Genomic DNA, 25,020 nt, shown 5'->3' on the forward strand with positions numbered 1-25,020 from the left:
ATTACACCTAAAATGGCACTGGAGTCCACACTGTTTATGAAGGGTAGGCTGGTCACCAAATTCTACATTACACCTGAAACCTGACAGGTCCGTGATACAGAAATTTTACTACACCTAATTTTTAAAATTTAGGGGTGAAAATTGGCACTGAGATCCCGAGTTCGAGTTCTAGTACCGTAGAATCCCGCGGATAAGCCCATCCGCGTATTCGCCCATGCCCGCGCAAAAGCCCAGGGTTTGTTCGAACATCACAAAGCTTCATCGTACAAGCCCATGGGCCTAGGTCATACCGAGAGTCCATAAATCATGGACTCTTGGCCATACCATGTACGTAGTCATTCACATTAGAGAGGTTCCGGGGTACGATTTTCCGTGCCAAAATCCGTATGGGCGCTACGGATTTTTTCCAGGCGTGCTCCATACGATTTTTCGGCACGAGAATCCGTGTGGACTGGCTTTCATACGAACCATGCTTCGTATGGAGATTTTGCGTCATCGGGTGCAGAAAGATTTTTCGCGTACAAATTTGGTACGAGAAACATCGATTTTTCGCGGGAAGTTTTGATCTCGGTACAAATTTTCAAAATAAAAAGGCATAGCGCGGGAATGTGACGTGTTTGCGATCGTAACCTAGGCAATGACGGCAAACACATAAGTAATAATAAGTTCCGTACCCCGGAACTTTTCACTGCTCGAAAACGACGTATAAAAAATCCGTAGAGCCTCCACGGATTTTGGCACGAAAAATCGTACTCCGGAACCTCCCTATTATAGTTTTTTTCGTACATTTCAGCACAATCATCGGTTGTTTTTGTTTCCACAGTGGTTTTCAGCAATGTACTTCACACTTCCTTGATACTTTTCAATAGCACAACTTGGTGTCGGCGTGTAAGCCCATGCCCGGGTATAAGCCCATGTTCTCGTATAAGCCCACCGAAATGTCCTTGTGAAACAGATAAGCCCATGGGCTTATCCTCGGGATTCTACGGTACTTCGAAGTACTCTGATTTTCTCAGATCGAATATTCAGCATTGCGAGCGCCCAACTCAAATTCTCTGCCATTTCAACAAAATGTATCGCAGATCGCTCAACTTTTTTTACATGAGAGCTGAGAAACATGCCTTTGCGATGACGTGTACTATCTTTGGCTGTGTGGGCCGCGAGTCAGGGAAAAACCCCAAAACGAGTTCAAAATGCACGCGCCCGAGGTGACTCTGCTGAGCGAATTTAGTTCGAGTCTCATAACTCCGCTCTCCGACCTCAGATCGCCTTCGGGTTTTTTCGAGCCGATAGCTGAGACAATTCTAATGTCGATAGATCTTTCGATGGTCCGATTTGGTCAAGGGACGGCCGAGTTACGCCAGGTTGCGCTTTGAAAAGTATGCACTGTACACTGGTACGGATATATCCGTACTATGGGCCTCAAAGGGTTAACAAGAACACAACAAAAGTAAGCTACAGCTGCATGAAGAACGTAGCGTCGATTATCAAAGGGCACAATGCTGCAAAACTTCACTCGCGACCGCCAGTTGTGCCATGCAATTGTCGGGTCAAGGCGTCGTGCCCCCTCAACGGTGACTGCCAGTCTTCCGACGTCGTGTACGAGGCGCATGTAGCATCCAACGAAGTCAAGACCTACACACATGTGTACGTCGGCATGACTGCTACCACATTCAAGCAGCGCTACAACAAACACACTTCGGACTTCCGCCATGAAAAGTACGCCGCATCGACTAAGTTGTCCAAGCACATCTGGGATCTGAAAAAACGAGAACCGCGGATTCGACATCAGATGGGAGATCAAGGATAGAGCACCTTCGTACAGTAACATCAGCAAGAAGTGTGGCCTATGCTTAACCGAAAGGTTCCACATCCTGAAAGCTTCAAAAGCTACCTCCCTAAGCAAGAGAAGTGAGCTGGTATCTAAATGCCCTCACCACATTGAGGAATGAGAACTCTCTCAGCTGACTCGGCAGGAATACGTCAATGATGGTAGTGAACAGAGTTGCCAGTGTTGTTCTGTTGCGTGGCAGGAAAGTATATTTAAGGACCTGGAAAAGAAAACCGAGAAGATGTGACGTGGATACAGTTTAGAAACTCGTATTGTTCACATTCCAGTCCACCCATACACCGAGCAGCACGCTTCACATTGCCAAGTTAAACGATACTACACAAAGTGGCTATCGTCCATGTTGACCTGTGCTAGCAGAAATTAAAATTGAAATTCATGTCCATGGTTAACTACGTGAAGAGTTTCAAGTTGCTCGTGGCTTTGCAAAACAAAACTATTGGATTTCAGGCAAGTCTGTTTTACTGAGGTTTTCTGATTTTATTTTGAGCTTCAACGCCATTGTTGTTATATACATTCAAACCATAGCCTACACCTGTCCACGCCCTGGCCCAGCACTGCACAAGAAGAACAAAATAACAAGTTAATTAAAGCTTATGGCTGATTCATATGGTGGTAAATACACACCTAGCAATAGGGCGGTAAGAACATGCCTGCCCACAAACGCTTTCTAAGCTGCAAAGTTATCATCATCTTGTAGTTCTTTGGTCCTTTTTGCTTTTACCATAGAAAGAAAGAAATTACATAATTATGACAAGTACTCAATCTGCGGACAGAACTGTTTCGTCCTTTGTGGACTCGTCAGCGCAACACAGAGGAAATGAGGCCGAACCTGATAGCAATGGAAATAAAAATTTCCAATGAGGCCCGAACAAAAAACGAGGAATTATGACAAGTATGTAGTATTTGCTTATGGTGTTTGTAGTAATTGTACTGAGTTCACAACTCACTCCATGTATTGCGTTAATTAAAGCTACTTAAAAAGTTAATACATTGTGCTGCAATATTTAACAACTGAATATTTTCATTCCCTTCTCATCATGGCCATTTGCTTGTGTTTTGCTAGTGTCATGTGAAGTAAGCCCTCTCAGGCTACAGCTACTGCACACTAGTATCCTACATTTTCAATAAACCTGGAATATTGCCCATACCTCTGGTATTGCCAACCACTTTGTTTGCAGCCAGGATTGAACAGCCTTGTGGTCCTGCCACACCTGTGACTCCTGCAGCTTGAGCTCAAGCTGGCGATACCCACTGTCAACTGGGCCTTTCTGTGCTGGTGGCTCATAGGCCAAGTCTCGAAGCATGTCCAAGAGGCTGCTCGCTTCATCTTGCGACAAGCCATGTTTGCTGTCTTTCACCCACCTGCAATTGATGCAACAAAAAGTACATCACACCTCATAATAGAGAAGCAACCACCACCCGTGAGACACACACACACGCGCGCACACGCGCTCAGATATGAGACGAGGTGCAGTGCAGGTACGGCATGGCAACATTGCAAAGAAGAGACGGATATGAATGGAGAGTGCATATGACAACAGGCTCGTCACGCTCCCCCCCCCTCCCCCTCATTTAGTGGAACGCTTCGGTAAAGACTTCAGTGGAGAAAGACACAGGTGAAAAAGGCTTTAATACTAAAGTGGGGCTATATATAATTATAAGAATCTAGCAAAATCCATATTGCATTCACCTACATTCACATACTGAAGTTACCCTACCTGAGCCAGCACTGTTCTCTATGCAAGTCACAGAGCATCACTCGAACACCGGGAGACACACGACGAATGGCTAACATTTCAGCCTCCGAATAGTCAGTCATGAAGAATTCAGGAGACCAATTCGGATTCTTTCCACGAATAATCTAGACCACAACAAAATCATAGATTTTTTAACACACCCATCATTACCATTTAATTTAACCAGATAATCTTGACAACTTACACTGGGATGATGTGGCAACTAGCAAATAGTGGTCACTGGTGAAACAATTATACCGAATACTGAGCCAGTAATAAAATTTAATGTAAAAAAGAGAAGAAAACACATGAGAACGAGTTATGCAGCAACTATCCACGAGTGTAACAAGACTGTATCATCTTGTTACAGTCCTGGATAGTTGCTGCATAACATAACTCTCGTGTGTTTTCTTCTCTCTTTACATTCGAGTACTCGCTTGGGTTTTTTCTAAAATAATCGTACTCGGAATAAATCAGAGTACTCGTTCATGGTACATGCATTGACCATTGCAATCTGCAGTTTCAGAGCAGCAGTCAGTAGATATTGATGTGCAGACTGTGTGGTGAACATTTGTACATGAGTAGAGAGAGCCCAAATGACCCACCAATCAATATACATGTTCAGTGCCTGAGAAAAATGACTGCCACATGGTTCAATCGGGGTCGTATAATTTGATTTTTTAAGGCCCTTGGTGTGGAATTTTTAGGAGATAAAGAACACTCAAATACTCGAAAAATCGATCGGAGAAAATCAGAGTACTCAAACTCGGGATCTCAACGCCAAATTTCACCCCCACTAATAAATCATTTTTTTAAAGTTCTGAACTAACTAACTTACCTCCAGAGCCTCCGCAATGTCACCTTCGCACTCACTCTGAATGACAAACTCAGCAACTACCATATACTTGGTTGCCGTTGGCACGACCAGAAAGATCAAAGCTACATTGTACTTTGTCGTTCTGTATGTTGCATCAATTAACACAAGCTGGCCGTACTTAGAGAGCAGCCGCTTTTGCCATTGTTCCTGGTGGATAAATAGGAGGCGTGTGCTGAGTTGGTTGTCCAGAGTGGGTAGGGCTTCATCGTAGTCCCCACCTCCACTCCCTACAGGAAACAATAGCAAACATAGGAAGAAAGCTCACGACCCAGGCAGATGGTAGGTGTACCGCCACTCTAAAGGATCATTACGTTGTAGTAGAATTGCACAGATGCAGCTTTGAATATACATGTACCTGTAATCCATGTACTCCAATGAAGGCATAGGTCGTGAATATTGGATGCCATGGCAAAATGTACATAACGCAATTACCTAGGAAGACATTCGGCATCTGCTGCCGTTCTTCTTCTTCTCGAAGTCCGTCGGATCCTTCTTTTGCTTCAACCTATGGACGAAATGTGATATCCGGGTGTCTCGCATGTTCTCTCCAACTTTCCACCTAAGGACAGATAAATCACATTACCAATATAGAGTATTTTTATGATGGTTTAATAGATCGCGGTCTTTAATACTGGATACCTGTAGAAGAAGGGCTACGAGGGAGAAAAGCCACAAGGTCAATTGTTACAAAGAAAGTAAAAGGGATAACTTACTTTCAGAAAAATAATATGAAAGTATGGTTCATGTCCATGGTGATGCATACATGAATCACATTTGATGCAACAGTGGGTTCAAATCCTGCTTGGAACAGGACGGATTACTTCGTTGATATGGGCCAGTTATAAAATCCCTTCCGGAGACATAGAATGCAGCCACCACATTATAGTTGCATCTTCATAGTACCTTCATTCCAAGCTCTAATTGATCCACAACTGACATTTGAAGAGAGCGCAAAGAAGAAAACACGTGCCAGCGTACATCCTTGGCGTGAGGATGGTATGCACGGGACAAGCCTGCTGTGCTCTCCATTTTCAAGACGTTGGATATGTCACGCGGGCTTCGTAAACCAGCTACCACGCACTCTTTAATGCGAGCTATAACAGAAGGGTGTACCCTTTGGCTTAGTTGTGAGGCTGCCTTGCCAAGCATGGTGGTGACATCGTGACCAGGGTGACACTGACCAGCACTCAAAGGATACTGGAGAAGGAATCTATGAGGAGAGAGCAGAAAAAGCACACATCATTATTATGTGAGGTATTCAAAGACAGTGTCCAGACTCCCAGAACGTGGTTCTGAAAGTTTCATCATCAGTGCAAATAATGTATTCATTGCAGCTACTAGCAACGTTAGTAAAGCAGTAAAAACAGACAGGATCTACAGTTGACTTCGCTACTAACGACTGCGGATATAACAACAAGTTGTGAATAATGACAGAATTTCCATAACAATCAGCTCATCGGTCAATTTCCATAACTGTAATACATAAATATAATGAGACTTCGGATATAAGGACTCTTCACGAATAAGGACACTTTTCTGATGCCCCGCCAAGTGTCGCTATACGCAAAGTAGGCTGTACATGTACAGTGTGTATGGGTTATAGCGTGGTCATGTAAAAGAATAATTCTACTGCCTACTACAGTACGAGAATGAACTCTCACATGTTTTCATAATCATAACATGGATTTCATGTGCACATTTATTCTTACAAGCAATTTTACCGTACAGTAGAATATATCGGTCCTAAGAATGGACTTTGTGTAGCGAAACATGCCAGATCAGTACAAAGTATATCGCCTGTAGTAATAACATCCGTCCAAAGCAGTTCTGATCTGACTCGCGTTGGGTCGTAGTGCTGCAGGTTCAACTATTGTGGTCATGTAACTCATGTTGCATAGCCACATGGTAATAGGCGATTCAGGCTACGGCCAAATGTGACCACGTTTCTACGACTCAGATGTATTTGATCAGAGATTGTGCATAAAATTTTGAAACATGACTGCATCACCATGGAAATTAAAGTTCAGACGTGATTTTGGTCGTAGTCTGAATCGCCTATAAGCCTATGTGACTGTGACCAGCCGCATGCACATTGCACAGTAGCACTAACTTGTATGTATGATGATCTTCCTGCCTCCTCGCACATGCACATGACATGTCACACTTGATTTATCGTGTGTAAGAAATATCGGAAATAAGAATAGAAAGTCGTTTTTCAAACACCCACGCTATAACCGATACCTACTGTACATGCATAACGTCTGAAAAAATTGTTGCACGGTCCCTGCTGGGAAAGAAAAGGCACCATAGTTTAGAGTGGTTGATTACTAAGATTAGGCATGTAGTTATGGGCAGGCTTTTCCTTCACCACTCCTAAAACTGCATGTATAGAAACCTATCAACTGCATTATCAACCTATTTACCTTTCTTCTGTAGCCAACTTCGAAAAATCCTTACTGCTTTTGCACTGTTCAATAGCAGCAGTTAATCTCTGAAGTGTCTCTGCTTTCATTCTGGCATTCGCATCCGTTGGCACAGAAAATGATGGAAACTCCAAAACTCGGTGAGTAGTCGCTGTTGCTATGCAGCCTTTCTTTTTTGAACCTGGACATTATTACAGCAATTGACATGTACAGAAGAGCATGATTTCGCGACTTTGCAGAGTCTGCAGAGAGATGTTATGATTACATAGGGGAAGAGGCCGGACCCTTCCACTAGAACGACATAAAAGCGTCAAAGATGAGTTTGGACGCTTCTTGCAGCTTCATTATATTGTAATGAATAAATATGTTGTGCACTAACAGGCACATCTCAAATTGCAAACAGTTTTTTACAGTTTAGTAACAATTCTGTATTCACTCAACGTTTCAGTCTATGACCATCATCAGGAACGAGGAAATGACGGCTGGGGCCTGTTATAGTCCCTCAATTACTCTTGGGGGTTATGTACTCTTGATTATATCCATACACATTCGCAACACTCTCCAACCGGTCTCTGGGCTACACCAACCACTAAAAGAAAAAAGCTAAAGTCATCCAAATGTTCGGGCAATCTTCAGGACGACCGTTCGGAGAGTGTTCAAGTGTCATGGCCAGTTAATGAGCGCAGGGATGTGACACAAGGTAGCAATGGCTCCAATATACCTTGAAGAGAGAGCCGCCTTGATATCTTCTCATGGCTGGGATTCGAGGAAGCCTGGTCCGCAGGTGACCGCGTTGCGTCGCTTGTGTCCGTAGGCTACGAAGAAAGAGAACAACAAAAGTCCAGCCAGATGATGGCATGGCACACTACACTACAGAATGATGCACACAGGATACGCAGGGCAAAGCAGCTGATACCATTGATTTGATTGATTGATTGATTTTATTTTACTTCGCAAGTTCAAACGGGTTCCTGGCCCAGTTATATGAAAGCGAAGGATAGAATTTGCCAAAATCCTAATGAGCAAAAGCATAGGCAATATTATCATAGAAGTGGAGTACCGTAAAGTACCGCCAGAGCGCCCCACCATCTCATCCTTTCGTGGTCGTATTGTGGAGGTGGTCTGCTGTCTGTAGGTCATACGACATGAACCTTGTACACATATTGCACGTTTTGCAGTCTATCCGTACCTTCAAGAGGGCACAAGCTCCACATAAAAACCGGCCAAGTGTGACCTTAGTACACTAAGATTCTCACATCGTACACACTTCGTTGCACTCTGCAATACGATTTTCCTTTCTCTGGCTGTAAAATCAAGGTGGGGCGCTCTCGCGAGACGGGGCGCTCTGGCGGTACTTTACGGTACTATGCGAGCGAGAATACTGAGAAGAAAGGAACATGTCAAAACCTGACGAAACACAACCTATTTCAGGCATACATAAGGAAGGCAGGCTAGCTTAAAATCTTGCAATCTGGATACGGTGCGCACCTCTCTAGGCAAACTGTTCCACAGCAATGCTCCTGTGGTGGCGAATCTCGTTTGGCCACACCGACTGCGAGCTGGCTGGCTGAGCAGACCATTGGCATGCTGATGGCGCGTACTTCTTCCGCTGCATGCTGCTGGTTGTACATTCTTCATTTCGTTTTCCCATCCTTCACGCCACCCCCTCGGTCAGAATCGAACTTAGGCTGTGTTTACATGAGAAATTTCAACCCGGAACTCGACCCGGGTTGAAAGTCTGTACGATAGACAAAAGAGGTGAGCGTTTAGGCCTCGGTCACACTACGGCAAAAATGCTGCGTCAGCGTCAGAATCATGAGCTTTTCCATGGCAACTGACGCAACGCGGGAAGTTTGAGCGTCAGACGCTGCTGCGTCTGACGTGGGGAAATCGGCTGCGTTGCCGCTGGTGGGAGTGACGCTTGGCGGAAAAACAGTGTCTTTCAAGTAAAATTAGTTTCAAGACATTTGTCTTTGCTTGAGTTGAGCAGTTATTCGACATTCGTCTGTTCAAGGTTTGTTTTGTTCCCTCTTTTTGTTCGAGATGAGTCCGTGGACCTACGAGGCCGAGGCTGCTCTGCTCCGAACCTGGCGGAAGAGCGAGGCGTTTTCTGAGAAGAAAATGATGTCGAGAAAGGACCAGTTGTTTGAGTGGGTCATCGGCCAACTGGAGCCTGTTGACTTGTGAGTGTTGTGTTGTCGTCAAGAGCCCCAAAAAGGACAACCAGTATGACGAAGTCAGGAGAAACACAGCTGCGATGCGGACTTTTCTTGCCTGATCAATGACACTACAACTGAAAATGGCTTCAAATTCGGAAAGAAACAACAACGATCGTGCACGCGTGGACCTACATGTAGTACCAAGAGTACATAACCCACTCTTGGTAGTACCTTTCGTCTTCTTGTAATCCAAAATCAATGAAAAATTCGAAAACTTTGTCCGACAATTTTTTTGTATAATAAGCAAAAGGCCGGTTTCCGTGAGAATCCGTGTCGTCATTGAGTTTTCCTGGTGGTTTTGTGACGTAGACAAATGCGTCAAGCCGCGGCAGTCATGAGCTGCAAAAAAACAAAACACTGTGTGACCCCACGTCTCCGTCAAGTGCTGCGGCTTGACGCTGCGTCCAGCTTCAAACTGCCGTAGTGTGACCGAGGCCTTACATGAAGACAGTTGACCAGGGTCAAATACTGATATGCCGCCAAAAGTCCACTTCTACAGTCCTGTATGGTCACGTGAATCCGTTCGCGCGAAATTTGCATCTGCAGTGCTGTTCAAACCTGGCGCGAGATACGCACAGAAGTACGTTTGTACGATTTTCTTGACCCGGATTGATTTCAACCCACCCCTTGGGGGGAGGGTTGATTTCCCCAAGGGGAGGGTTGAAATCAACCCGGGGCGAAATTTCAACCCGGGTCAAGCGCAATGCGTCATGTAAACGCGCCATTCATTTTGTGTACATGGCGGGTTGAAATCTGACCCGGGTTGAAACGCTTCATGTAAACACAGCCTTATTGCTCTGGGGAATAGGTAAATACACACGGAGCAGCGTATGGCATACAAACATGTACAGACAGACTAATAATATAATTTTCATATTATAACCCCCGACGACACCGACCTGTTTAGCTTCATGGCATCTTTCCTTCCCGAACTGACACTCTTGCCGGCCGAGCACGCAGAAGGGGACTCCATGGAAATCAATAGGGACACACATTCGGTGATGCTGCCAGACATGTCGAAGGTCCTTGGCCGCGAGGATATCGATGGCACTGGAAGACAATGAACACAAGGTGACCACATATACAGTCCGCATACTGCTATTTTCGGTTGCGCTCACCTTCCCCTCCTTATGTTATTTCTATAACAATTTCGGTAAGTGTAATTCCGACACACGCGGGAAGTAGTTTTACACTTGCGGTCAATTTCCGGACCACATTGACAACTGCACAACTTGACATCGTAAGGACATTCAGCAGACTACACGTTATAGCTCACCTTCCAAGGAAGCCCTTCATCGTACTCCTGACCACAAAGTTTTCCGGTGGCAATTGCTCCTTTAAAAATGCTTCCAGCTCCTCCCTGGAGGCAAAGATTTTGCTGTCGGAGCATGGCGTGCAGCCCACTTCTTCCTCCACTTCCATCGCCTACTGTCCTTCTCTTACTACAATCAACAGTACATAATGTACTCTTGCACAATTATTGTAAACAAACAAACACTAGTGGCTAAAATCTGTGACAGGCGAAAATGAGAATGCACGCAGCCAAGACTAGGCCATCATCTCCTTCATCCATCATCCTGGGGACTTTCAAAATTTTTTAAATAATAATAACAATTACCCAATGCTGTAGACAGCAAGCAAGCTGACTGTGCGTTTGTAATCTCAACAGCCCTCCGACCTGTGCTTATAATGTTGTGACTGTACTTCCAGCACACACTAAACTCTGTACTAATAGGAACGTGCAGCACCTGCAGGTCACAATGCCATCAGTGCTAGTTTTAGTGTATTCTGTGGTTTGGATGATTACAAGTTAGTTGCGTCTCTAGTACACATTGCATAAGCATAATAATCAGGGTGATAATCAGGGAGTCGTAAAATACCGGTATTTTACGACTCCCTGGTGATAATCCTAGGCTACATACTGTGGTGGGGCCATTGATGGTACGTTCACGAAGATCACCAAGCCTGACAGGTTTGGTGATCTCTTTTGGTGCTACAAACAATTCTCTGCTGTTTTGCTCTTTGTTTGCGTAGATAGTCGCGGCCTAGTTCACGTTTGTGGATGTAGCTGCACCAGGCTCTGTTGCAGATGCTGCTGTTTTTAATACAGTTCAACTAAGCCAAATTGCTTGGTGGAGAATGGCTCAATTATCGCACATGGACATGTGGGAATGCTGACATTCGCCCGTATGTTGTTGGAGATAGTGCCTTTGGCCTGAGTCCTTGTGTAATGAAAATTTACAGTGACCCCAATCTAGCGCCAGCTCAAGCAAGTTTGAACTATGCTCCAATAAGGACACGGCGTGTAGTGGAGTGTGCTATAGGGAAGTTGAAAGAGAGGTTCCGTGTCGTTGCTGAGAGCCACAGCAAGGATCCAAAGTTAGTAAGCAAGGTCAACATGCTGTGCTGTGCAATGCACAATATCATTGAGCGCAAGGAAACGGCCTACCTTCCTCACTATCCCAACTATGCACCGCAGCCTCTAGTTGCAATGAATCCATCTGCTGCTACTCTATTTGTGCATGGTCAATGCTCCCCACCTCGCTTACCCCGCACACAGATACACAAACACGCGGATGCACACGGCACACATACGCACATGCACACGACACAAACAGGAAATTATTCATGTAAAATGCCATGCAAAGCAGTGGCCACCGTACTTCAGGAAGTCAGTTGTGGAACAAAATAATTCAACTACAACGTGTAGACAAGCTGACGGCCAAAGCACATTATAGCAAACATGACATTTGCCCAAGGATTGCAGTTTGCAGACCACGCCATGAAAGCAGCGAATACAGAATGTAATATCATACAAAGTGACAAGCAAAGAAGTGGCCACCATACACCAGAGACTTGCAGAAAGTCACATATCCAACAGATAGAAAAGTGAACAGCAATCTGGTACAGCCCACACAAGACAAAGCTGACCTGATACTTGTCCCAGGATCGCAAGTGGCAGATCCTTTTCGATGCATAACATGCAGGTGTACGTTACACGCATGGACAAAATCTGACCGTGTCGCCAGCATACAATGTCATCACATGTATACCCCACAAGTTACACACATGCACAGTAGAAGCACAATGAAAGCAATGGAAAAGTACGATGTGGTTGCTGAAGCATCTTCGCACTTCAAATTCAGACTTCAATGTGGTCGTCACGAGATGATATACCTGCAAGATACAAGTGATGCAGAAAGAAAGCAGAAGGTCATGAGGTAGGCTATGAGACACCACAAACGGGTCACCTACATGTATGTTCAGGGCTAGTGCACTCGCACGCAGAATTATCATAATCGAGCATTTCCCAAACTGAGAAGTGCAAGGAAATCCACTTGCATGCACAGGAGCAATTTTGCCGCTGGTGTGATGCGCAATTCGAGACAATCTGCGATGCTGCGTGCTCACCTCTGATGCCGATTACTTCCTTGCTTAGACCGGCCCGGTCTGCTCTCCCTTCACTCTCTTCTAAATCCTACTTGGAGCAGTAAGGCTGTGTCACTGCTCCTACTAATCATCCAGTTAGGTTGTGGTCATTGTTGTGAAAGCAATATCATCGTCATTGTGGTAATAACATACGTTTTTGCACAGCGGCTGGCGCTAGAACGTGCAGCAAGCAGCACGCTTGTACTTCGGATTTTGCGATTTTTTCGAGGGCAATGGCTTCCTTTTTGCTTTAGCTACCTACGAAGTACGACCAAAAAATCTATGAGAAGTATTTTTGGAGCTGGAGTACGAGTGGGGTTGTCTGATAAGTGCTAGGAGAACCCTCCTTTGTGGCTGTAGAGCGCTAAAACGTGCCCTGTTGGCCGACATATCCGAATTTTTTTCTCCCGGGGGACACCCCCGTTGTACCACTCCCAACCGCCCTGTGACGCCCCTGTCATTGTAGCTTACCTGCTGTCTTTCTTGGAGATGCAGTAGCAGCTGAGGACTTGCATACAATCTCTGTTTCAACTGCAACTATTTCCACAATGTTGCCAGGTATTGGTGCGGGCGACACACGCAGATTCTACACACGCAGAAGGAAAGAACACACCATGAACATATACCTGTTACTACATGTACATGTACATGTTGCCACTGTCAAATATTCCACAGGCAGATGGTGGGGATGGAGAGGAGAGCAACATCAGCAACAGCAGAAGCAGCAGCAGCAATAGCAGCAGCAGCAGTACCACACAGCAATTCACCACACCATACCTCAGATTGTATTCCCGGTATGAGCATAAAATGTCCAGTGGCCTTGTCCTCGCGAAACCGGCTTTCAAACTAGTTCAACAGAATCTACAGCGCACGTTGCACAGGAGAATTCATACTCATTCAACAGAATATACAGCATACATTGCACAGGAAAATGCTTGTACATTGCAGAGGAGAATACTGGCTTTCATACTCGTTCAATAGAATCTACGGTGTACATTTGACAAGAGAATACAAGGCATAACGATTAAGCAAATCTACGCCAATAGTTATGTATGTCCCTGAAGATAGGCTACTGTAAAACCGGAAAATTTCGGTGGAGATTTATTTTCGGTAACTTCGGTTTTACCCACACATCACACACGACAACTTACCTCCACGGTCGACATGAGCTCCCCAGGATCCCCCAGCTCCTCGGGACACACTCTCACCATCGTCGTGGAAACGTTCAGCTCGGCCAGCAGCCGTCGCAAGCCATCAATCTCATACGAGCTGAGACAGGCCATGTCCGAGAGCAGGCAGGACGGCGGTGATGGAGGTGGCTTGCCGCCTTGTGAGCTGTTCCCATCTCCTGACGAAGCAGCAGCAGCAGCAGCTGCCGCCGTCGCTGGCGACTGGGCTGCAGTGTCATCCGTTGACAGCAGTGGGATCTCGGCGCATGCGGGCGCAGGAGAGCGCTTCGCTGCGTCCGTATCTGTCAGCGATCAGACAATCAGAATATACAAGCCCATATTTAGGCATAGGATAGCTGCCGTGAACAGCACTCAACCGGCAACACCCAACAACAAGAGTACTGTAATTTCACAAATTGTTGGTGTACTTTTTTTTCGGTACGTTTGGTGGGTCTGTTTCATACCTAAAGTTTCAATACACCGAACAGACACTAACACACGTAATCCAATAGGGAGCTGCTTCTCTGTACCTAAAAGTTCTGTTCGCCTAACCTGGCCTTTTGCCCTCATACTGAAAAATAGTGAGCACCTAAAATTTCTGAAATTAGAGTATATAACCCCCGAAGAGTGTGAAACTCCCGCACACCCTGCTGTCACCACAGAATTTCAAGTTGACGTCATTTTTATGATGCAATGTTCCACGCACCAGTGATTATTACGACATGTGTACGGCGAATCAACGCATCACACGTTTTTCTTTGCACTAATCTGTACAAGGTCTAATGGGGCTTTGTCCACCACAGATTCCGAATACGTCTGATAAATTGTGATAATACGTGTACTGTGCAGCCTCTTCCCTTGTAAGAATAAGATCCTGTGCTTTGACACAAGAGTACATGGGGTTATGTAATCTTGCTTGACAGGATAACTACATATTTATGTTTGGATACTCCGAAGTGCAGTGATCCTGTTTTCTATTATTGTTGATGATGGTACAAACATAAATATTGCATATACACATCTTCGATATTGAGCTTTTATTAGAGAGGTTAAGATTCACGTTATTTCTGACGTGACGCGAAAGTTCAGCTCGCGTTATTTGGCTGGCACGTCTAAAAACAACGCGAATGACCCGCAGCTCACGTCGAAATCACATCGACAAAGGACATAGCAGCAGAGACAGAATACTTTCTCGTTCTCAGGAAAATAAATTCAACAGCCACGGCCACATGGAGATCGTTTCCCCACATTTTGTATTTTTAAGACACAGAGGGAGTCATAGTGGTACAAAGTGAAGTGTACGGAGATGGAGAGAGAGAGATGGAGAGAGAGAGAGAGGGAGAGAGAGAGAGAGAGAGAGAGAGAGAGAGAGAGAGAGAGAGAGAGAGAGAGAGACACACACACACACACACACACACAGACAGAGGCATAGAGAGACAGAGACACATACACACACACGGTTCCACGGCAACATCGATGAACGACGTATGAGCATAACAAAACAGAAACCTTCATGCACAACTCCAAGCCTTGGAAAGCTCACACAAGGCATTGCCGTGGTAGAGTTGTAGAAGATATCACAGACATGCACAGCACAGCTCACGTACCGCAGTAGTTTCTTCAATGTCCGCCACGGCAAGCTGACCGCTTATGTTGAAACTGTGCAGAAAGTTTCCACCAAACACCAGCGAATCCACAGGAGTGTGAACTGCATGAATCCAGCCTGTCAACGAACAAACATACACACACACACACACACACATACACACACATACACACACACACAACCACACACATACACTCGCGCGTACACATGCACACATGTACACACACACACAAACACACACACACACACACATACATGCACACACACACACACACATTACACCTTCAAGCAGCCGAGCCCGTTGGCAACAGACCCAACACAATCAGGCATAAGTGCACCCACCAACCGAACTAGCTGGCACATACATACACACACTTACACACACACACACACACACATACATACACATACACACACACACACACACACACACACACACACACATACATACATACATACACACATATCACCACAAGCAACAGCAGGAGACCAGCAACAACAACAGCAGCTCCATCAGTAAGCCAGCAACAGGAACAGCACAAGTAACAGCAGTAGACCAGCAACAGCAACAGCCACACAATCAGTAAGCCAACAACAACAGTAGACCAGCAACAGCAGCGCCAGCACAACCACCAGCAGTAGGGCAGCCAGCAACAGCAACAGCAACAGCAGCAGCACAAGCACCAGCAATAGGGCAGCTACACCTGTAGTACTATCAACAGTACCAGCAGTCGGCCAGTAACAGCAACACCGGCGGCAGCAGCACCATCAACAAGAACAAACAAAACACATACTTTTGCACTTTGGGATATTTCATGTCGACCAGTCGGTTGGTGGCCTCCTGCTGCAAAGCGCGCAATGTTTCCGACCACACCAAGTCCACCCAATCCAAATGACGTACCTGCATGCAACAACAACAACAGCAACAACAACAACAACATCTCTTATTGGCGATGGTGCCATCGTGAGAATAAAGAATTCAACAACAACAACAACAACAACAACAACAACAACAACAACAACAACAACAACAACAACAACAACAACAACAACAACAACAACAACAACAACAACAACAACAACAACAACAACAACAACAACAACAACAACAACAACAACAACAACAACAACAACAGCAACAGCAGCCGCAGCAAGCAAGCAGTAGGAAGAAGAAAAGACAAATGAGCAATTCCTACACGGTTGCGAATACATACTATACAGCTTGTGATGGGGCATTGATAAACCAATAAAAACACATTGCACAAACCAATCAGGAATTAAAAATCCATACTTTCTCAAAACGAGCCTAAGCATGATCATGTATGACATGAGCCTCAAACGCCCACCAAACCCCCCAACACGGCATACAGGGGAGACAGTAGTGCAGTGGAGTGCTCAACTACAGTGCACTCATTTCTCACGACTCCTATCTGGACCTCCAAGTTACGGGCATCTTGGTCTACGGGGAACCCTGTGAGTGAGTTTTAGTGGATATATTACTACTTTTCTACCAATTTGTGGAAATACCAGGAGTGACGTAATATGCCAGATCTACGTGCCTTCCACATCAAGATGTACATAATTACGAACATTTCCAAATGAATGGCAGAGCCCCCGGTCCTGGACCGCCCGGATACAACAGATAAGAGTGTACTACATGTAACGTTACATGCATAGGATTGATTGATTGCAGCCTATATCAATCATATCTTCTGAAAATTGTAGTCCAAGTTGCTGTCTGATGATCGGTTAAAACCGTGAAAGTCAGAGTTACAGCAGAAACGCTTTTGATCCTCTCAAGTGGATGTAGGATTGCTGACGTACCAGACTGGGTGACTCCACTAGAGGCTCCAACTTAGTCTTGGTGAACTCCAGGCTAATGACGTTGTAGAGTTTGTCACGTTTCGCATTCGTGTAGTACCTGCACAAGAGAGTACACGGCATGCGCCAAACACACACACACACACACACACACACACACACACACACGCACGCGTACACACACACACACGCACGCGTACACACACACACACGCACGCGTACACACAAACACACAAACACACAATGTAGCTCCACGTCTCTTGGAACCTAAAAAAACACCCAAAAGACACCATGCCACCAAGACTTGCACTGAAAGGCTTACTTTGTAAAGTTTGCCATGCTCATGGTGGAGCCTTGTTGTGAGGACACATCCATGATGTCAATAGTACGCCCACGCCTGCCCATCACCCAAAGACCCCCTAGCGATCTCACTGGCCCATTGCCCGCCATCCTCCTGGCACCTCCACCCATCTGCTGTACACTGCCTCCCCATCGCCTCTTTCCGCGCTTTCATGCTCACACCTGCCTGTTGCCCGCCACCCTCCTGGCACTTATACTGTCGCGCCGTGGCCCGCGCCAGCTGTTCTCCCCATACCTTACACCAGATTTAGCGCTAAATTTGTTTATGCTTGTGGCCCTATGTATTTATAAGCATACTGACTCACTGTTAGGTAGACCCGAGTATCAGTTGTCTGATGATTGCCTAACGGCACGAAACTCAAGAGTAACAACCAACCTGAACGTCCTCCGCTGAGTCTGCTATGATTTGAAAACTCCGTATGGCGGAACCCAGATGCGCATGCAGTTTACGTAAGACTTTCCGTAGATCGACTACATTTTTTTAACTAACGTAATTACGTTATGCGCAACCTCTCTAATAAAGTACAGTGAGTGCTGGAAAATACTTCGACAACTGTGGACAGTCGGTTATAGGCGATTCACACGACAGCCACTTGCACGTTTTACGGCGAGTGATTTACGAGAAAAAGTGACTGTGTGGATTCACATGGCTGCACTCAACAGCGGGCACGTTTGCATTTTTGAATGATTCACCCACCAGTTGCCATGAGTATTTCAAATTTTCATAACACGTGTACAATAATTATCACGGTGAAAAGAGCCGCGTAGAAAATCAAGTCTTGTTTTGCGCTTTTTGGTGTAAATATAGTTTACTGCTTGCCGCAGAGGGGCTGAGGGCTAGACCCACAGGACACTTCTGATCATAACTCACTAGACCTAGTCTTTCTTAAACTTGCATTCAGTTTCGGCGGGGACAATACCCCCGACACACGACCAACACAATCTTTAACTGTCTTTGACGCCATCACAATATCTATGCAAACACGGCCTAACGGACAAAGTCAAACAAGCCGTGACCTGATGTTGACACAGCCTGGTCAGTATGGAGCTTGCATGTCGAGTCTGCAGTTAAGGAATTCATACCTCAAAAGTTGAAGCGAAATAACGTGAACAACAAACTGTGGTATACTAGTAATGCGGGAAAATCAATAAATTAGAAAAATGTCACGTTCTGCGATCTGCACTGTGCAACCGATTCTCTCACCTTTCTTCCTCCAGCTATGCCTGTGACACCCTTTGTGAATCTGCGAAACACTAGTGGCAGGCCACGCGAAAATGAGAATGCGCGCAGCCAAGTTTAGGCCATCATCTCCTTCATCCATCATCCCGGCGGTAACTCCGCCCGTTCAATATCCAACACCAGTCCCCAGGAAAGAATAAGGCACGAGATTTCAAGTTCAAGGGCAAAGCTAAAGCCAATGAATGGCACTGATTTTTGGAATTGTCGAGTAAATAATCGACGGTCAGATTCGACACACACGTGACACAGTTTGGGTCGCGCTCGTGTGTCGCGCTTCGCACTAATAGTCCGCAGTCCAGGGTGCAGAATTGTGACTTTTCGTTCGCCACGAAAGGGCACCAAGGTTTGACATGACCAAATGAAAGAGCAAGAGCAGGGCTTTCCAGGCATGTGTCTCTTGATTAGCTGTGTTGGGGCTTTGTTGACCAAATCGCGACAATTGTTTTTCTATGCGTTGCCATGGCAACTGGATCATGAATTAGAATTTTGAGGCTATTGCAAGCATCATAGCGCTGTTTATGAACTGTATTCGAGCCACAGAGACTGAGGAGAGCCAGCATGCGAAATTTTACTGAATTTGGATGAAGTATAGGCATGTAGAGAGGAGAAATAGTACTACACAGTATGACGCAACATGCGACACAGTTGTCATGTTATGTACTACCTTGCAGTGTTCACCTACAACCACACTATCGCATAACGGATGCGTTCAAGGCAATAATACTAATAATTATATGTTCTAGAATTACATGTGACAACAAAATACACAAAGGAAACCTGATGAGACGAGTTAATTAACTACATGTATAGAGACTGATATGAGAAAACCCGTGCCAAGCACACTGGAGTCGGCCTTAGAAGGAGTGCATTTACATCAAGTGCAAGTCAACGTAATGGTTTACAGCAATGCAGTGGCTGAAAATGCAGTGTGTGTGTCAGCACCTAAACATAAAGAAATGCGACATCAAATTTGTTTCGAACTAGGGAAATAGTTCCGCAAAATATTAGACAATGCTGATAGTTAACCTCTGTGTATACATGTATTGTGACCCAAAGACCAGGTATGGTCAAACAAAGGGAATGAACTATTTTTTAACTGTACTTACGCAGCGGACACGACAATACCAGGGGCATAAGAAGGGGTGTTTGGGGTGCCAAAGCACCCCCCCCCCCCCCCCCCCACCAAAAAAAACCGGATTCGATCTTGGTTTGCAGCTCGTTCAAGAAAGACCATAACGCGCGGACCATAACTCTACACATCGCACACTGTAGCCATCCCTGTTCGGACTTACGTGGGTTTTTTTTAAATCTGAAACCAATCTACGCGTTCTTACTTGCACTTGACTATTTCGTCGGATGATTGGCCATTTTGGAATGGTTAGTACGGTACACAGTGCGGCACGTCATCCTTATAATGTACATCATCCGCTTTGAATGTCTTGTTTTATGCCGTTATGTTCTCCACACGTTTCTCCGTAGAGCCGTTGTGTTTATGATAACAAAATATACCATGTGACGTTCATCCACTGTCCGTAGACGGCTCAATTTGCCGAAGGCAAAGAGCAGAATACACAGACTGAAGAACGAGCAGTTGCGGTTTCGTAACTCTCAGTTTCACGAACTAAATCGATCATCAGACAAAGATTGATACTGACCCTGCCCTGAGAGTACTGATATATACCATGAATGTGGCAAGCGCAGCGGACTTAGTATTAGTAGCACTCTCAGGTCAAGGTCAGTATCAATGTTCGTCTTATCGGATTGATTCAGTTCATGAAACTCAGAGTTACGAAGCAGCAACTGCACGTTCTTCTGTCTGTGTAATAACAAAATATATAAATATCGGCCGACATGAAAGGACCACAATGAAGGCATGCTCTTTTGTGTGGGAACGTCGAGGAAACCACCTTGATCACTATCCTGGCTACGCCCCTGAACACAGTCATCAAGTAGTTCACTGCCTACAGCAGAGAAGAAATCATCCTCCGAGGAATTCGATGAGGCAGTGAGGTCTGCAATGTGCGTCTTTTGTCTGCTTGCTACAATCCTAGCGAGAGTATCTGCATAAGTGCATGAATGATAACAAGACTTTTGGTAGTGTACCTCTCTAGCGATCAGATTCGCTGAACTGATTGCTGCCATAATCCTTTGATCTTGTCGTGTGGCAGCAGCGTTCCGCACTTATTTCTTTTCTGCTTCCACTGTCACGAGTTGAGATGTCGCCTGCTTGGTTGTACAGCTCGCTTATTTGTTTCAGCGTGCCACAAAACAGGCATATTTTTCTTCTGGTTCAACAACAGGGCCTAGGGGCTCGTAGCGATTGATGAGTCCTGTCCATCGAACTGCGGACTCCTCGGATGCCGTGCAGGCTGTCAGAATATTTGGCACTTGGCATTGTGTGAATACACTTCAGAGTTCTATTCGTTTCGGGTTCCGGTACAGAGGAGATAGCACCATGCCAGCACTCGGCAGGAGCTCATCACTGCAGTTGGTATTGCCAAAATACGTGAAACCATGGCATAGGCGAGGCACACCCGATCGACCTAGAACCTAAATACTACCGTCCAGGAATACGTTTTTACATCTGAAGCGCACCACGTGGCACTCAAAGTGTGCGAGATTTCAAATTTGAACTTTTGAGTGGGTTTGATGCATGCTCAAACTTACGCTCCGCGAAACTTGTGCATGGATTTGCCCCGAAGAAATTCGCCTCTATCGAGAGAGCGCCCCAGATCTAGAAGCAGTTCTCGACTGTTTTGGGTACCTCAAGGGGTCCTCTTTCAGGCCCCCACATCAAACCTTGGTGCCCCGTCGTGGCGAACGGAATTTTTTAGGGCTACATTTTGAGCACTTGGACTGCGGACTATAATGATTTGCTGCAGCTCCGGATCTCCAGCGCGTGATGAACCCAGCCACGCCGAAAAACCCTCTTCGACAGGCCGGGGGGGGGGGGGGGGGGACGCGATTTCACTTTCTGGCACTTGATCAAGTAAAAAAGTATTATAAATTACAGATTACAGATGGCTCGAGCGCTCTGCTTCGGTGCAAAAAAACTTTAAAAAAGAGTTGATCAGTGATTGTGATTTCTTTTTGTAATTATTATGTAGATGATGAAGACACGATCGATACTCAGAATCCCTTGAGGACTGACGATGGCGGAGGATCACAAATTACCAGCGTCTCTCCTGAAGGCGCAGACACGATTGCGTGATGCAGTCAAGGATCGTGGTGTGCAGATCAGCGGGGGGTTAGGAACAGATAGGGAAATAGCTTTGAGCGAGCTCTTTGTCAATCTTACTCTGCTGACGAAGGATGAAGTAGAAACACTTTTCAAGAGCGAGTCGTTCTTTTCCTCCGAATCTGAGAGAGCACGCCAGCTAAATGCTATCAGAGCAGCTCAGGATGGAAAGTCCGAAAAGACACGTGGGATTGAGCTTAGCGAGATCTTCTCTGACACAGGTAGCGATAGTGCAAAGGACCAAGCAAGTGCCAGCGGAGTAGTTGATTCCGAATGTGGACTTCTGTCTCGTGCCGCTAGCAACGTGTCCATTGGAGTGAAAAAGAATAACGTGCTTGCGTTTGGCAGTGCGGGCAGTGGCAAATCTACAATCTTCCTTCTCATGCTGGAATACCTGTGGGCTATAGATTCGCTGTTGAAGGAGAAGATTGATCTTGTCTTGGCCGTTGAGTTACGACGTGCTGAGGTGCGATCTGCAACTAGCCTGTGTGAGTTGCTGGCTGCTCGATTCGACAGGTTGGACATGGAACAAGATGAGCTGGAGGAGATAGCTCGCTACTTTCGCCGTCATCCGTCACGTCTCTGTGTTGTGCTTGACGGCATGGACGAATGCAGCCTGGAGAAATGTAGCCCGTACATGCAAGACATGCTGTTGAGGGAACGCAGTGTTGATATGCATGTGGTGGTCACATCTCGACCATGCGCCGATGCGTACAAGTTAAGCCAATGTGGAAAGTACCATCAACAACTGGAGGTTATCGGATTCTCACAAGAGAACGTGAAGACGTACGTGAGAAAAGTGGTGGGCGGAAAACAAGCGGAGGAGATGCTGGAGAAGCTGCATGCACAGCCGGACATGCTAGCATTGATGGGAACTCCATTATTTGCTGCTCTGGCATGTGAGCTGTACCACAGCGGACGTGGCTTGGCGAAATCGAGCACAGCATTGTACGAGTCGCTACTTCTACGTGTCTTGGAGCGGAATGCAGGCAAATTGCACAAGTCGTTTGCCAGGACGGATGCACGGGAGATGGAGTTGCTGTACGAGGTCTCCCGCTTCGCACTTGCAATGTTGTCGGAGCAAAAGGCCGTGTTCAGCGAGTCGGAAGTGAAAAGCGCCGGTCTAAGTGATGCCGCTCTTCAGCTTGGACTCCTAATTGCTTACAAAGACGGCAGCTCGACTGAGAACCGACAGTACCGCTTCGCTCACCTGTCCCTCCAGGAGTTCATGTCGGCATGGTATCTGTCACGCGAAGTGCTGAAGGACGAGCATGACGCGGCATGGCTGGTGAAGAGAGTCGGTCATTACAGTGGTCACATGACAATGTTCTGGCGCTTCGTCATTACACTATTACCGCGCAAACCCTCGTTCGTCGTCATAGAGCATCTCTGGCGGCTAATCTGTGAGAAGCGTACATCGTCGACATCGGACACTGCCAACTCTCGTCTCGTGGCTGACATTGTCAGCTACTCCCATCGCAGGTCTGCACGTCCGGGTCTTGAAAGGATGCAGTCCACGCTTCGTGCAACGCTAACGTATGAGAAAATGAAAGAACTGGCCTACAAGCTGCTGGACGAGACTTGCGGTGAGGGCAACGGCTGCCAACGTGTCGAGAGCGCCTTGCCACGGGGGAGAGAGTTGACGAATGAACTATTTCTGTCAACTCTCATCGACGTGTGGAAGAAGGAGGCAGTGGATCCCAACACGGAAGTATTCCTCGCTGCTGTGCGCAACGTCAACCCCGTCGCGTCATTGCAATGCGAGCGTATGATGCGTCCGAGTACCAAGACACCGGACCCGTCATCCACCGAGGTCGCTACTGCTACTGCTATGCCTGCAGTTTGTCCAGCGGAGTCGACCGAGGAACGGCGCTATCTGGTTCATCTTCTGGTGGCTCATCATGAACACTGCCAGTATCAAGGTGCGTCCTGTAATGGTCATTGTTCATTCTTTTCACAAGTGTTTCACAAAGGCATTAGCTTTTCCCGTGTATGCCTATCTCTTTTTGATTGTGTATCTATTGGGCACTTTCTCAGCACACATTATTGCTTTGATAGCAGTACCATTGGTTTCTCTGGCTCTCGCTGTGGAAATGCTGGTCTGCGAAGCGTTGCTGCTGGTCTGTCGCACTGCAAGGGTGTACGCACGCTAGATCTTGGCTGGAATGAATGTGACGATGGCAGTATACTGTCGTCCATCATTCAGTCTTTGTCAGGCAGTCTAGTGGATGTCATTGTGTATGGGAATCCTGTAGGTAGTGATGGTGTTGTATCAGTGTGTAAAGCATTGTCTTCTTGTTCTAAGCTGAGTGTAGCCAGTGTGTCCGACACACTCACTCTCCATGACCGTGATGGTGTAGGTGTTGTCCCTCTGTCATGTGTTAGTGAAGTTGTTGAGTCATGCCCTAACCTGTGTAAGCTGTATGCATGGGGGTATGGTTTCCAGTATGATGATGATTGTTTGGAAAGGTTTGTCAGAGCAGTTCAGTCTCATGCTGTGTTGCATGCACTATGGGTTAAACAGTGGAAGAATGCCAGACTGGTGTCCCGGCTTGAGCAGCTTGTCCGTGACCCTACCTGTACCCTGTCCTCACTTGACTGATGGTGATGACTGTGTTAGTAGTATGTGTACATTATGTGAGTGTGTAGATGATTAGTTTCCTGATTCGTCTCTTGAGCACAGACCGGCAGCAGCAGCAGCAAAGCCTAGACCAGTTCTTTTTTTCTACCTATCTAATGTACATAGAGAAGACACTACTGTCGTCAAACTTGAATTTTCATTTTTCTATTGATTGAAATAATTTCCCTGTCTATACCCCACTCTCGTAGTACAACCACTGTAGAGAATACAGTGCATTTTTCTTAGTAGCTCTGCTTATAACAATCTCTTTTCCCCCGAGTGTGTGTTTTTTTTCTTGAGTATTTTTGCTGTTCATGAACTCGTGTCTGGCTGACTAATCACGACCAAGTTGTAATATTATAATGTACAAATGTAATACCAACCCCAGGTCGAATCTCCTGACGATCAAATGTGCTGAGCCCGACTTTGA

General features: G+C 46.0%; 3 protein-coding genes and 1 long non-coding RNA gene across 5 annotated transcripts; all 4 read right to left on the reverse strand.

The window, feature by feature from the left end:
* Nucleotides 1-1,898: 1,898 nt before the first annotated feature.
* On the reverse strand, nt 1,899-7,119 carry LOC135828109 (uncharacterized). Its single transcript, XM_065340542.1, has 7 exons — nt 6,889-7,119; nt 5,369-5,675; nt 4,898-5,024; nt 4,427-4,692; nt 3,571-3,713; nt 3,001-3,214; nt 1,899-2,051 (listed from the first exon to the last, which is right to left on the reverse strand). Exons 3-7 carry the CDS (start codon nt 4,914-4,916, stop codon nt 1,899-1,901), a joined length of 795 nt encoding a protein of 264 aa, XP_065196614.1. The 5' UTR covers nt 4,917-5,024; nt 5,369-5,675; nt 6,889-7,119.
* A 494-nt stretch (nt 7,120-7,613) lies between these two features.
* LOC135828463 (uncharacterized) lies at nt 7,614-10,628 on the reverse strand. The gene is made up of 3 exons (XR_010555674.1): nt 10,384-10,628; nt 10,007-10,157; nt 7,614-7,703 (listed from the first exon to the last, which is right to left on the reverse strand). It is a non-coding gene; the product is annotated as an uncharacterized LOC135828463 (long non-coding RNA).
* Nucleotides 10,629-11,738: 1,110 nt separating this feature from the next.
* LOC135828223 (uncharacterized) lies at nt 11,739-18,966 on the reverse strand. Of its 2 annotated transcripts, XM_065340676.1 has the most exons (5): nt 18,697-18,966; nt 13,688-14,007; nt 13,314-13,397; nt 13,008-13,122; nt 11,739-12,284 (listed from the first exon to the last, which is right to left on the reverse strand). In XM_065340676.1, exons 1-3 carry the CDS (start codon nt 18,815-18,817, stop codon nt 13,383-13,385), a joined length of 456 nt encoding a protein of 151 aa, XP_065196748.1. In that variant the 5' UTR covers nt 18,818-18,966; the 3' UTR covers nt 11,739-12,284; nt 13,008-13,122; nt 13,314-13,382. The 2 variants fall into 2 exon arrangements, with proteins under 2 accessions (XP_065196748.1, XP_065196747.1); XM_065340675.1 differs by lacking the exons at nt 11,739-12,284; nt 13,008-13,122; nt 13,314-13,397 and having other exon boundaries at nt 13,404-14,007.
* On the reverse strand, nt 14,015-17,764 carry LOC135828224 (lysine-specific demethylase 2B-like). The gene is made up of 4 exons (XM_065340677.1): nt 17,455-17,764; nt 17,136-17,232; nt 16,106-16,212; nt 14,015-15,428 (listed from the first exon to the last, which is right to left on the reverse strand). The coding sequence occupies exons 1-4, from the start codon at nt 17,601-17,603 to the stop codon at nt 15,326-15,328; spliced, it is 456 nt and encodes a 151-aa protein (XP_065196749.1). The 5' UTR covers nt 17,604-17,764; the 3' UTR covers nt 14,015-15,325.
* Nucleotides 18,967-25,020: the final 6,054 nt, after the last annotated feature.

This window comes from Sycon ciliatum, chromosome 12, assembly GCF_964019385.1.
Source record: "Sycon ciliatum chromosome 12, ocSycCili1.1, whole genome shotgun sequence".
Lineage (NCBI taxonomy): Eukaryota > Metazoa > Porifera > Calcarea > Leucosolenida > Sycettidae > Sycon > Sycon ciliatum.